At 47.1% G+C, this 13,623-nt stretch overlaps 2 protein-coding genes across 2 annotated transcripts; one reads left to right on the forward strand and one right to left on the reverse strand.

Annotated features, from left to right (window-relative positions):
- Positions 1-272: 272 nt before the first annotated feature.
- LOC108083785 (fatty acid hydroxylase domain-containing protein 2) lies at positions 273-4,252 on the reverse strand. Its single transcript, XM_017179711.3, has 6 exons — positions 3,687-4,252; positions 3,467-3,618; positions 2,574-2,647; positions 1,232-1,407; positions 713-1,167; positions 273-656 (listed from the first exon to the last, which is right to left on the reverse strand). The coding sequence occupies exons 1-6, from the start codon at positions 3,900-3,902 to the stop codon at positions 506-508; spliced, it is 1,224 nt and encodes a 407-aa protein (XP_017035200.1). The 5' UTR covers positions 3,903-4,252; the 3' UTR covers positions 273-505.
- Positions 4,253-4,766: 514 nt separating this feature from the next.
- Set2 (SET domain containing 2) lies at positions 4,767-13,582 on the forward strand. The gene is made up of 5 exons (XM_017179803.3): positions 4,767-4,836; positions 5,100-9,532; positions 9,621-12,427; positions 12,495-12,648; positions 12,784-13,582. The coding sequence occupies exons 2-5, from the start codon at positions 5,111-5,113 to the stop codon at positions 12,946-12,948; spliced, it is 7,548 nt and encodes a 2,515-aa protein (XP_017035292.1). The 5' UTR covers positions 4,767-4,836; positions 5,100-5,110; the 3' UTR covers positions 12,949-13,582.
- The last annotated feature ends 41 nt before the right edge of the window (positions 13,583-13,623 follow it).

The following is a 13,623-nucleotide window of genomic DNA, read 5'->3' on the forward strand; positions in this document are numbered from 1 at the left end:
AAACTTTTCCATATTTTCCTGAAAATTCGATCTAAAAATCTATCTGAAAAATCGATATATTTTTAAATTAAAAAAAAAAAAAAAATAGATACACTGAAAATAGATTTATTTGTAGCTCTAGTATGTGCAATAAATCGATATTGATTTTTAATATCTTACCAATATAATCGAAAATATATCGGAAATGGTTTAAGGATATTTTCTATCGCAATATTTACATCGATATACGATATTTCCTCTCTTCCACATCCTTCCCAAAACTCCTTCATTAGTACAATTTACATTCACGCTTTATTCATTTGGTTTTTGGGGCTTTCGCACAACGAATACATGATGCATGTGTGTGGATGTGGATGTGGGTGTGGGTAGGTGAGGTGTACAAAATAGGATCCTCGTGCCCTGTTTTATCACAATTAAAAGTTTTTGTATGCACAGATTGAGATAGAAAGAAAGTTAGAGAGAGTTAGAAATGCTTGCTGCACAAGATAACTTCTTTCCAGAAGCTTCACTTCATCGTTGAATCCGGAAAAGCATCTCGCGGCGGCTTGAAGCTCAACATCATGATGTGGCGAGCATAGGACTTGGTGGCCCTAAACAAAGAATCGGTGCCATGCAAGCGATCCAGGACACCCAAAACCCCAAAACAGTTGTTGAATCTATCATAAAAAACCAAATTAAATATTAAATTTAACAAATAATCTGCAATACTTACTTGAGATGATGAAAGTCATGGGCCTCGGGACTGGGAAAGAACGGCAAATGGTAGCCGGAATGGGCATTGAGGGTGGAGAGTATGGCCAGAGCAAACCATAGCCAGGCGGTGGCCACATGGCTGCCCATCAGAAAGACGCCCAGAAAGGGCGGCAACAGATTACTAAAGATGTGCTCAATGGGATGGCAATAGATGGCCGTCACCGATATGGGGGCCGTCCACTCATGATGCTGCTTGTGGATATACTTGTAAATGTGCTTGTGATGGAGCAGGCGGTGCGAGTAGTAAAAGCCCAGCTCCTCCATCAGGATGCAGACGGTCAGCTCGAAGCAGACCCAATGGAATGTGGGCAGATCCCGGATATCGCTGAGTCCCCGGATCTCCATCAGCCGGTAGCTGGCATAGGCCAGAGGTATGCCCACAAAGATCTGGTTGCACACCACGCACCAGATAACCTATCACAAAATTGATATAAGGTCAATTGATGCTTTTGCACAATTAAATCAATCAATCGAAAACCTTTAGGAGGCGACGCACTTCCACCGGCTCATTGGTGCCCGGCTGGATTTTGTATTTGCGCAGACAGGCGGGTCGGTTGGTCAGGTCCATGAATGTGTACAGGGTGCCCACGGTCCAGTAGACGATCATGGTGAAAATGGTGGTGCCAAAGACCCACAGCACCATGGGCTCATCGCCTGCAAGAAGGATATTGGTTGAGAGTTTAGATTTTGTTTAGTTAGCAACTTAATTTGGGATTATATTCGGGATTGTGGCTAGGCTTCGAGCCTGATATTCAGTGCCCAGACCTGTTTAATAGCTAAGAAGAGAGTTACGGCTCTCGGGCACAAAAATAATCTTTACCAAAATCAAGCTATCTTAAGAGGGAGAAAGAAAAGACCGTAATAAGACAGTTCTTTACATTTCCGGTATTTTCAGGACCTTTAAGGGTTCTTGCAAGCTTCGTTAGGAGTTCTTTGATTTTTAAATTCCAAATTAAATTAAGAATAATATTTTTTTCATTATACTATATGGGTATTTGCGATTCTGGTAAACTTCCTTAGAAATTGTCTTTGAAAGTGCAAATTAAATGAAGAATAAAATTTCTTCATTATTTTTTATGCTTGAAGAAAAAAAATTTATGATAAATAAGCTTAATGTTGGGGAACAACCTGTCATTTTAATGGGGTTATAAAAGTGCAACTTTAATTGTTTAAGTAGTACAAAAATAAACAAAATAAACTAATAAAAGAAAAAACCCCCCTGAAGATCACTAATTACCGAGTGTAAGCTTAAGCTATTTCAAGTTTATGGATAAAACCTTTGGTTTGTTTGGTCAACAATATATAAATATTTGCCATGTATAAATAGAAGTCTAAATAAAAAGCACAAAATAAATTAAAAAATAAAATTAAGAACTTCGAAATACAGAGAATTTATATTTAAAAAAAAGTTAAAATTCAAAAAGTGCTATGTTTTGACTTAATTTAAGTGAACTTAAATAAAGAGTTCATATATTTGGTTTTGGAAAATTGTGGTATGAGTAACCGCGACGATTCACTTTCGTAATTGGCAGCACTTCTGCCCAGTGATTGTATCCGTATCTGTAGTTGTAGCTGTAATTGTATCTGTATCTCTGGCTGTGTGTATCTCTGCAGCTTTGTGTGCCGAGAATTAGTAAACAAAACAGTTGCTGTTGACATTTTGTGTGAGAATTGCAATTTGCAATCCGCAAAGAGAGGAGCAAAGTTTAGATTCTGACTTTTGCCCCTGTCCCAGCTTTCTTCTTTCTTCATTCTTTGTGTTTTTTTTTTTTCGTTTCTTCCGTTATTTCTCTTCTTTTTTTCAAGATTTATGTACTTACCAAAGGAGTCAATGAATTTGTCCCATTGTGACTGCCAGAAATCTCCGGAGGCGCCCCAAAAGCTCTGCAAATGCCTGGCATACAAATAGGAAACCTCTGTGAATTTCTCCTCCATCGTTGGCACTTTCTACGCGTTTCGTTCTAATTCTTCCCTCCCCCGGCAAATTCTTCAATTCTTCACTCTCTCTCTGTCTCTTCCGTGTCTTCCGCACGGTTCCGTCTTTGCTACTGGGCGTCGCAAGAGCAACTGGCCAATTTTTGATCGCCGAATCGAGCAGCAAAAATAAAACCCAGCTCACAAAAATAAACAAAAAACAGAGCTCAAGCCCGAGTTTTGCGCTCAAAAAAATCACAGAGAGAGAGAGAGAGTGAGAGTGAGAGTGGGGAAGAAAGAAAGCCTGTCTTCGGACACCGAAGCTTTGTATACCCTAGCAGCTCACCTCTTTATAAAATGTAAAAGATAAGTAAAATTAAATGAAACAATAATAATTAAAAAAACAATGCAGATTTCTTTCTAAAAAAACGATGTACTCAAAGGATCTTCTTATCAAAAAAAGGTTTTTTTTTTTAAATTAAGATCTAAAAACCTTTTCAAATTAAAAGAAATTTTTAAATAATTTAATTAATATTTTAAAATAAAATATTTTAAGATTTAAAAATCTTTTCTAATTGAAAGAAGTTTTAAATTTTCAAATTAAAATTTTAAAGATCTAAAAACATTTTCTAATTTAAAGTAAATTTAAAATTAATGAATTATTTAATATTTTAATAAGAAATATCTTAAAAAGTCTTTGATCGATAAATAAAATTAGATAAATTTCGATTGTCATCTGCTAGGGTATATTCAAGAGCGAGATAGTGAGAAAGAGAGAGCCAGATCTAGCCGAGATTACCAGGTGAGCACATTGCGAAACAGAATGAAAGCAGCCAGGGCGCAGGTGATAATGAAGATGACGCTGTGCAGCGACGATAGCCAGACATCGGCGGTGCGGGTATCGTCCCAGTGCTGGAGCGGCGAGCAGGAGGCCGACTCCTTGCCAGCATGCTGCCACAACAAAAGGAAATGGGAAACAAATTACAATCTAACATTTCCCAGGATAAAGGTTCACTTACCTCGTTAAGGTTAAGATAAACCGTTGGCAGCCCCACCTTCTCCTTCAGGCTGCCACCGCCCGACAAGTTGCTGTTCCCAGCCGGCTGCTGCAGGCTTACCGAAACGGGCGATGCAGCGGAGGGGGAGGATAATGAGGACGTGGACGAGGAGGAGGAGGAGGAGGATCCGGCAGAGCCGGAATTATTTGGCGGTCTTCCGTGCACCGGATTTGACATATTTTACGGATATTATTGTGCTTTATTTTCACCGTTGTCCTTCGAAACTGATCGAAACCTTTCCTAAATTGTTGCTTTTGCGACTTTTCCTATTTGTTGTGGCTCTTTATTTGGTTTTCCGTGTCCTTGACATTTAACGGCACTTCGATTTTTCTATTTCCCATCAGCTGTCATCCTTGAACGGAGTTCTGGGTTCTAGTGTGCGTTGTATTGATTTTTATTGATGTCGTCGATCGCATTGGGCAATTTTATTTTATGCTGTTAACTTTGGACATTAAAAATTCGAGTTTTTAGAAATATGATTTTGAATTTTTCAGTTTCTCCGCTTTAAGCGAAAGTTCACACACACACACATGCAAAAGAGAGAGCCGATGAAACTATCGATATGTTTACATTTGGTTTTTACATACATACGTAAACATACTCTTTTACATAAATATTTGTTTATATTTTTAGGCATAAAGTAACACTTGTACAGAAATATCTAAAACTGAGCTATACTAATTATTATTTTTAATTAATTTTATTATATTGGTTTCATTTAGTTAACAATAAAGAATTTGCAAATGTAAAAGTACATAAATTCTAATAAGAATTTAGTTTAAGGACATTTAAATATATATTTAATATTAAAATTGATTAAACAAAAAATTTATAAATTTAGTTTTATTAATTAATTTGTTTATTTTCCTAGCACTTTAATAAATTAAAATAAAATTAAATTAGTTTGAAGATATTTTGAAAAGTAAGTACCCCAATCAGCCAGCAACACCCACCCCCTCCTCGTGAGCCACCGATAGCTCGACCCCTTTTAAGCCTATCGATAGTCGGCGAAGTCGACCACCATTATGTCATCTCTACATGCAAGTGTATAAACAACCCACAGAAGCGAAAAAGTAAAGAAATCACAGGATCTGTCAGTGCTTTGCCCTGTGTAAGTGATAAAAAATGACAATTGGCAACAAGCTGGCGCCCCAAAAGCTAGCTGTAAATTATGCCGTTCCTTTCCCGCGCACTGAAGATCGCTTTCTGAAGAAAAAAGAACAGAAAGAAAAGGAGAACTAAGCCGAAAACGAAAAAAAAAGAAGTAGAAATCGTGTTCCGGTGAATGATCGATCGGTTTGGTTTTAATTTGATTGGTTTCTGTGCTGTTTGTGTTCCTAATCAGACCGTTATCTTTCTACTTTTCCCGCCTAGGAATCGCAGCCATGGAGGAGTTGTCCGGCTCTGCAATGGGTTACTCCGGCCAGCCAGCCGTTGCGTCACGTGGCCGCGGTCGCGGTCGTCCGCCAAAGTGGGCCTCTGTGAAACGGGATTCTCCAGCTGCTGCTGCTTCTGCTGCTGCTGCAGCTGCGGCATCACCCACGTCCCTGGAGGCTGATGCGGATGGCAGCCCCAACGAGTGCCGGCGTAGCTCGCGCAAGAAGATCATCAAGTTCGATGTGCGGGATTTGCTCAGCAAGAACCGGAAGGCTCACAAAATCCAAATTGAGGCACGCATCGACTCGAATCCAAATACCAATACCAGCATCCCAACCACGGCTGCAACTGGCTCGGCTCCAGCCTCCGCCGCCGCCACAGCCGCCAGCGGTAATAGCAATCGCCTGTTCTCCATGTTCGAGAGCAGCCACCAGTCCCTGCCGCCACCACCACCGCCGCCGCATGCCTTGGAGATCTTTGCCAAGCCCAGACCCACACAAAGTCTGATCGTGGCCCAGGTTACCAGCGAGCCCAGCGTCAGTCCCGTTCAGACAGTGGCTGCCCTGCCCGTGGTGGCTGTCCGGAAGCGCGGTCGCCCACGGAAAAGTGTACCGCCAGAAATGGCAGTTGCTGTGGCTGTGGCTGCTACTCCCACCGCTCCCAGCTGCTCGGACTCGGACACCAACTCGAATTCCACCAGCACCAGCACCTCCACGGGCAGCGGCAGTGGCGGCGAGGCGGCAGCCGGAGCCTTTGCCGGCTTCAAGCGGAAGTCCAAGCTACGCGTCTCGGTGAAGCGTTTGAACTTGTCGCGTCGTCTGGAGTCATCGGATTCGGGAGACACGCCGCTAAATATCACTGTGGTGGGTGCCTGCACCTCACCGCCGTCGTCTTCCTCGTCAGTGGGGGATCCCCTAGTGCTGCAGGATGAGAATGCCTTGGATGAGGAGCCGGAAAAGCAACCACTCAAGGAGCTAGCCACAATTCATGTGCCGGGGGATAACTCAGATTCCGACTCGCAGATTATATTTATAGAAATTGAGACGTCGGACACGGGCAAGGAGGAGGAGCACGAAAAGGAGCAGGGACAGGACCAGCAGAAGCCAGAGCAGGAGCTCCTGCCTCCTGCCCAAGTGCAAGAAATCGAAATTGATCTCGAAAAGCAGGAGCCAGATCTCGATGAGATTATGGTGGAGGTACTGAGTGAGCCACCTAGTCTCTGGTCTGCCGACGATGAAGATGATGAGGAGGGCAGGCCAGCGGCACCGGAATCCACTGAATCATCATCACCGGCACCGCGGCGCAGCAGGAGATCAGCCATGTCGCTGGGATCCACCAGTCAGGGTAAAACCCTGGAGGAAACCTTTGCCGAGATAGCCGCTGAGAGCAGCAAGCAAATCCTAGAATCAGAGGAGTCACAGGGTCAGGAGGAGGAGGAGGAGGAGGAGCAGCATGTGCTAATAGATCTCATCGAGGATGATAGCCAGAGTGGCCTGGAGGCAGAGGAGGTAGTTCGTGTTAAAGAAGATGAGCCTCAGAAGGTGGAAGTACTTTCAGAGGCAAAGGAAGTCAAGAAGGAGGAGGAAATGGGTTCAAGCTCGAAAGTTGCAGCTGCTGCTGAGTTCACACTGAAAGAGGAAGCTACTAAAAGTGAGCCAATGCCTGGAGAAGAGTCTAAAGCGTCCACTGAGTGGGAACAGCCTCAAAAGGAAGTAAGGAAAGACTCCACCAAATCCCTGAAAGAAACTATAACCTCAAAGGAAAAGTTGCTTATAAAGGAGGAGGATGTGGTGGATGTGGAGATTGTGGAGACGTTAGAGCCTGTGGAGACTGCGGAAGCTGCGGAGAGTGTAGAGCCTGTGGAGACTGTAGCGCCTGTGGAGAATGAAGCGCCTGTGGAGAATGAAGCGCCTGTGGAGACTGTAGAGCCTGTGGAGACTGTAGCGCCTGTAGAGACTGTAGCGCCTGTGGAGAATGAAGCGCCTGTAGAGACTCTGGCGCCTATGGAGACTGTAGCGCCTGAGGAGACTGTAGCGCCTGTGGAGACTGTAGCGCCTGTGGAGACTGTAGCGCCTGAGGAGACTGTAGCGCCTGTGGAGACTGTAGCGCCTGAGGAGACAGTAGCGCCTGTGGAGACAGTAGCGCCTATGGAGACTGTGGAGACTTTGGAACCTGTGGTAACCCCAGAACCAGAAGCTCAGTCCAAGCTACAAGTTAAAGATTTACCACCCGCCTCCATGAACCCAGAGGAGTCACCACAGCCAGTAGAGGAGGAATCCCAAGCTACTCAGCTAATATTCAATGAGAGTGAAAAACAAACAAAGCTCGAAGTGGAGCCGACGGCTCATTTGTCAAATGATGAAAATGAAACCCAAACAACATCAAATGAACAGCTTGGAAGGGGTGAGCAGCCTGAGCTAAAGGCTTTAAGCAAGCAAGAGGTTTCCATAGCAGTAGCAGGAGCAAAACCAGCGGAAAGCGAGGAAACCAAAAAAGGCAGGAAGGAAGAGCAGCAGGAGTCCAAGTTGCCAGAGAGATTAGCTTCAGCTTCATCATCTTCATCGTCATCCTCGACTTCTTCGTCTTCGTCGTCGTCGTCGTCGTCTTCATCGTCGTCGTCTTCTTCGTCCTCGTCTTTGTCTTCCTCCTCATCAGCCGCGGTAAGCATGAAAAAGTCCAAGAAAGAAGGCCTGACCAAGAAGCCAACTGGGCCAGAAAGAAAGACCTCGACATCCGCAGCAGTAAAAGATCTAAAAGAAGCCAAGAAAACTCAGCCAGGAATAAAGGATAAGAGCTCACCTTCCAGAGAACTCACACAGGTCACCTTGAAACAAGAAAAAACTATGGAAACAGAAGCCATTTCCAGCAAGTCAATCAAACCTGTAAAGGTAGTCCCCTCTTCGGGAACCAAAAAAGAAATGGAACGCGAGAAGTCCTCACCAGAAAATATGGTTTTAACCAAGAAGAAAGATCAACGAAAATCTCCTACCGAAAAAGAAATGGAAACGGCTTCAAGGGATTCACCCAAAAGTGAAGCAAGCGCAAAAAAGCCATCAAGCGACAGCTCCACGCCCAATAAAACCAAAGACAAGTTCTTTGTGGAATGCGATGCCATGTTCAAGGCCATGGATAAGGCCAATGCCCAGATGAGACTGGAGGAGAAGAGCAAGAAAAAGATTAAGAAAGTGCAGCCAAGCAAGGTGGAATCCCCTGTGCCGGTAGTCTCCATCTCCACTTGCACTTCCTCCTCTTCCAACTCCACTTCCACCTCCTCCTCCTCTTCACCCCTAGTTCTACCAAAAAAGTCGCTGGTACACAGAACCACAAGCTGTCGCAGGAATACCGTCTACGAGGATTCACCCAAGTTGGAAAGAAGCAGCTCCCCTAGCTCTGATGCCACCACAACACCACCCACACGGGTCACCACGCCCCTGGGCAAAGCCAAGCGAGCCAAAACTACAACCAAACCAAATTCCAGGCGCAGCACAATATCTGAAGATTCTCAACCAACAATTTCCCAAGGATCCTCCTCCGCGGATGCCTCTGCAAAACGAAATCCCTCAAAGAGCAGAGACTCCTCCGAGATCAAGGATAAAGCCGACTCTCCCATACCCACCAAACTGGAACTGCGTCGGAATACCATATGCGAAGAGCGCCAAGCTGAGGCCAGTCCAGCTGTACCGGTGACCAAGCGTCGCTACTCGCTGCATCCCAAGGCCTCGGCTGATCTCTTGCCAGACATCCACAAATCCGCTGGCAAGAAGCGAGCCAGAAAAAGCAACAAGACTTCGTCACTGAGCCGCCAGGATTCCCTAGACTCCAGCTCCAGTACCTCTCAAGGACAAGGGAATAATCATAAAAAGAAACTCCTAATCCTTGAGAACGAAGAGTCCTCGGAGTCCAATTCTTCGGGGAGCAAGATTCAGCGTTCGCCTGAGCAAGAAGCACCCGATACCCTCAAGGATATAGCCAAATTCATAGAGGATGGGGTCAATCTTCTGAAGCGGGATTACAAGGTGGCCGATGAGGAGGACGAGTCCCAGCCAGGAAAAGAGGGACAGACGGAGGAGCCGCCTCCACCGACCCTTACCGAGGAGGATGAGTTTTCGCAGCGAGTGGCCAATATGGAGACACCGGATACCACGCTCTCACCCTCGCCCACGCAATCCAACTCGGAGGAGACCTGCTCCTCCTCCACCTCCTCCAACAATGGTGGCGTTCGTCGCTCGCATCGCATCAAGCAGAAGCCCCAAGGGCCCAAGGCTAGCCAGGGCAGGGGTGTGACCAGCATGGCCTTGGCTCCGATTAGTATGGATGAGCAACTGGCCGAGCTGGCCAATATCGAGGCCATCAACGAGCAGTTTCTGCGCAGCGAAGGACTTAATACCTTTCAGGCTTTGAGGGAGAACTTTTACCGATGCGCCAGACAGGTAAGTTGAAGTTTGGATTAACTAAGAACGGGAATATATACTAATCCTTCTCCTTCTCCTCCTCCTCCCTCTTCTCTTCCTCTCACAGGTGAGCCAAGAGAATGCCGAGATGCAGTGCGACTGCTTCCTCACAGGCGACGAGGAGGCCCAGGGACACCTCTGCTGCGGCGCCGGCTGCATCAACCGAATGCTAATGATCGAGTGCGGCCCCCTGTGCACCAATGGCGATCGCTGCACCAACAAACGCTTCCAGCAGCATCAATGCTGGCCCTGCCGTGTCTTTCGTACCGAGAAAAAAGGCTGCGGCATTACAGCCGAACTGCAAATCCCACCCGGTGAATTCATCATGGAATATGTGGGCGAGGTCATCGATAGCGAGGAGTTCGAGCGACGGCAACATCTCTACTCGAAGGATCGCAAGCGGCACTATTACTTTATGGCTTTGCGCGGCGAGGCCATTATCGATGCCACCTCCAAGGGCAACATTTCGCGGTTCATCAATCACAGTTGCGATCCGAATGCCGAGACCCAAAAGTGGACCGTTAACGGGGAGCTGCGCATAGGTTTCTTCAGTGTGAAACCCATCCAACCTGGCGAGGAGATCACCTTTGACTATCAGTATCAGCGTTATGGCAAGGATGCTCAGCGTTGCTATTGCGAGGCCACCAATTGCCGGGGCTGGATAGGCGGCGAACCCGACTCCGATGAGGGTGAGCAGCTGGATGCGGACAGCGATAGTGAAGCAGAGCTGGAGGAGGACTTGGAACTGGAGACGGAAACAGCTGACCAGGAGGCGGGCGAGTCGAGGAAGATAACCAAAGCCAAAATGCCCACGAAAATCAAGGTCAAGCTGCCGGTGGCCAGCAGAAAACGCAAGGAGCAGCAGCCACAGCAGGTCAAGCCCAAGGATCGGGAATACAAGGCTGGACGCTGGCTAAAGCCCAGCAGTGCCGCTGCCTCGGGTGAAAAGGCCACCCGTAAGCCCAAGGTCAGCAAGTTCCATGCCATGCTCGAGGATCCCGATGTCTTGGAGGAGCTCTCCCAGCTTAGTCGCAGTGGTTTGAAGAACCAGGTGGACACCTTACGCTTCTCCCGCTGCATGGTAAGAGCCAAGCTACTCCAGACCCGCCTCCAACTCCTGGTGGTTCTCACACGCGGGGAATTGCCCTGCCGCCGGCTGTTCCTGGACTATCATGGTCTGAGGCTGCTCCATGCCTGGATTAGCGAGAATGGCAATGATCAGCAGCTGAGGGTGGCACTCCTGGATGCCTTGGAGTCCCTGCCCATACCCAATCGCACCATGCTGAACGACAGTCGGGTTTACCAGAGTGTCCAGCTGTGGAGCAGCAGCCTGGAGCCGCCACCACCCGAGGGAGCAGAGATGATGGACCCGGCACAGTCGGATTTGCACAAGCGCATGGTGGCTCTGCTCCAGAAATGGCAGGCTCTCCCAGAGATCTTCCGCATACCCAAGCGTGAGCGCATCGAGCAGATGAAGGAGCATGAACGCGAGGCGGATCGCCAGCAGAAGCTGCAGGGCACTGCTCTGGAGGATCAACGGGAGCAGCGGGAGAGCACCAGCGATCGCTACAGACAGGATCGCTTCCGCAGGGACACCACCAGCAGTAGGACTAGCAGCAAACCCATACGGATGAGTGGCAACAATACCATTTGCACTATCACCAACCAATCGAAGGGCAGCAATGGAGCCATGGATGGTAGTAATGGTGGCACCAATACTGGTGGCCAAATACGAAACGATAATCGTCGAAGATCCGATCTGGGAGGATCTTCCACAGAGCCCAGACGCATAATATCCAAGGAGCTAAGGCGGAGTCTGTTTGAGCGCAAGGTGGCCTTGGATGAGGCGGAGAAGCGGGTTTGCAGCGAGGATTGGCGGGAGCACGAGCTGCGCTGCGAGTTCTTTGGCCTGGATCTAAAGGTCGACACCAAGCAGCTGCCGTTCTACCAGAACACCGAGACGGGGGAGTGGTTCAACAACGAGGATATGCCCGTGCCGGCACCTCAGCAAGTCCAAGCCATGGTCTCGCCGGAGGATGCCGAGGATGCCCCTTCAAGTGGTCAAGCTGTGGAGTATAAACTCCCTGCTGGAGTAGATCCCTTGCCCTCGGCCTGGGAGTGGCGTAGGACGCCCGATGGTTATATCTATTACTATCATCTCCGTGAGCGCATCTCCCAATGGGAGCCTCCAAGCGCTGAGCAGCGTCTCCAGACCCTAATGCTGGAGGAGGACACGGCAGCAGCAGCAGCAGCAACGCAGCAGCCGCTGCATGAGCTACAAAATGAACCCGAGCTGCATGCCACCGAGCTCATCCAAGTGGACACCGACTATGTGGGCTCGCTTAGCTCGAAATCCCTGACCCAATACATCGAGGCCAAGGTAAGGGAACGCCGGGAGCTGCGACGCAATCGCTTGGTCTCCGTCCGTGTGATCAGTCCCCGGCGGGACGAGGATCGCCTGTACAACCAGCTGGAGTCGCGCAAATACAAGGAGAACAAGGAGAAGATCCGACGCCGCAAAGAGATCTATCGCCGGCGCAAGCCAGATGGCGAGGTGGCAGCTGCAGCTCCTAACCCAGATGAGTCTTCTGGCAACTCCCTGCCCATACAGGGTTATCTCTACTCGTCGGATGAGGAAGCGGCGGATATAACTGCTGCCGTTGTGACTGCTGGCGGAGAGACGCCCCTACTGGTGGGTGGCCTCAAGGTGGACGAATTGGATGCACTCAACATGGAGCCGAGCACCAGCCAGGCTGCCCTGGCGGCTCTGGCCAGTGGCTCGGTGGGAGGCAGCAAGCGCAAGCTGCCGATGCCGCCCCATGTGCCGGAGTTGAAGAAGCAACGCTCGGAGAATCGTCCCAAGAAGATCAAGAGGTATGCTGCCTGTGTTTTAAAACTTTTTTTTTTAATTTAATTGGTTTTATTTTGCAATCTTCTCCAGCACTTTGCCACCTGCTAAGCTAAGGGAGGCCCAGGAGAAGTTCCGCTTCGATGTCAGCGGCCTGGTGGCCGAGATTCTACGTCCCTATCGCAAGGAGAGCTGCAAAGTGGGACGCATTTGCAGCGATGAGGATTACAAGTTTTTGATTAAGCGGGTGAGTTTCGAGCCGTATTTCAGCCTTTGTTTTGAGGGTATACAAATAATTAGTAATAAAATTATAATTATAATTTAAGTATATTTCTTTCTTATTTTAATGATTTATCCTTCTGTTGTTTTCCCCCTCTTCCAGTTGAGCCAACACATCACTGCCAAGGAGATGCGTTATTGTGACGAGTCCGGACATGCTCTGTCCTGCACGGAATCTGTAAGACACAAATCGTATGATTTTATCCATCAATACATGCGTAAGAAGGGCCGCATCTATCGGAAGCCAGCAGAGCCAACTCCAATTTAAAGCTAAAAACAGACGAGCCATTCCCCAAGAAATCGTTTTCCACCAACAGATTCCCTTCGAGGGAAGGAAAACTGCATGTTGTTTATACAATTCCTTCAGAAATTGTTTTACACCAACATCCTTTTTTCGTTTTACACCAACATCCTTAAGAAATCATCCTCCGAGGGATGGAAAACTGCATGTTTATACAATTCCTTCAAAAATTGTTTTACACCAACATCCTTTTTTCGTTTTACACCAACATCCTTTTTTCGTTTTACACCAACATCCTTTTTTCGTTTTACACCAACATCCTTTTTTCGTTTTACACCAACATCCTTTTTCGATTTACACCAACATCCTTAAGAAATCATTTTTACACCAACACAATCGCTTCCAAATCCGTATGTTATTTATATAATTCCAAATCCGCATGTTGTTTATACAATTCCAAATCCGCATGTTGTTTACACAATTGATATCCCCAATATTAGAAGATAAGCGTATCATCGTGACCTACCCTTCAAGGCGGGGTAGCATCGAAAGTTAATACAAATTTAAGCAACAACAAAAATACTAATAAAATAATTAGGTTTACGTGACAGTTCCAAACATGTACAGATAATCGTTAAGCAAAAAAATTACCTAAGTTTAAGTTCAATCAACTTTGCTAATAAAAAATTTGCTAGAAAAAAA

This window comes from Drosophila kikkawai, chromosome X, assembly GCF_030179895.1.
Source record: "Drosophila kikkawai strain 14028-0561.14 chromosome X, DkikHiC1v2, whole genome shotgun sequence".
Taxonomy (NCBI): Eukaryota; Metazoa; Arthropoda; class Insecta; order Diptera; family Drosophilidae; genus Drosophila; species Drosophila kikkawai.

Bases quoted from the DNA above. Each gene is read 5' to 3' on its own strand.
- LOC108083785 (XM_017179711.3), bottom strand. From the start codon at position 3,902: ATGTCAAATCCGGTGCACGGAAGACCGCCAAATAATTCCGGCTCTGCC. The intron at 2,648-3,466 runs GTAATCTCGGCT...TTTGTATGCCAG, and splicing joins TTTCGCAATGTGCTCACCTG to GCATTTGCAGAGCTTTTGGG. The intron at 1,408-2,573 runs GTAAGTACATAA...TCCTTCTTGCAG, and splicing joins CAAATTCATTGACTCCTTTG to GCGATGAGCCCATGGTGCTG.
- Set2 (XM_017179803.3), top strand. From the start codon at position 5,111: ATGGAGGAGTTGTCCGGCTCTGCAATGGGTTACTCCGGCCAGCCAGCC. The intron at 9,533-9,620 runs GTAAGTTGAAGT...TTCCTCTCACAG, and splicing joins TTTACCGATGCGCCAGACAG to GTGAGCCAAGAGAATGCCGA. The intron at 12,428-12,494 runs GTATGCTGCCTG...AATCTTCTCCAG, and splicing joins CGTCCCAAGAAGATCAAGAG to CACTTTGCCACCTGCTAAGC.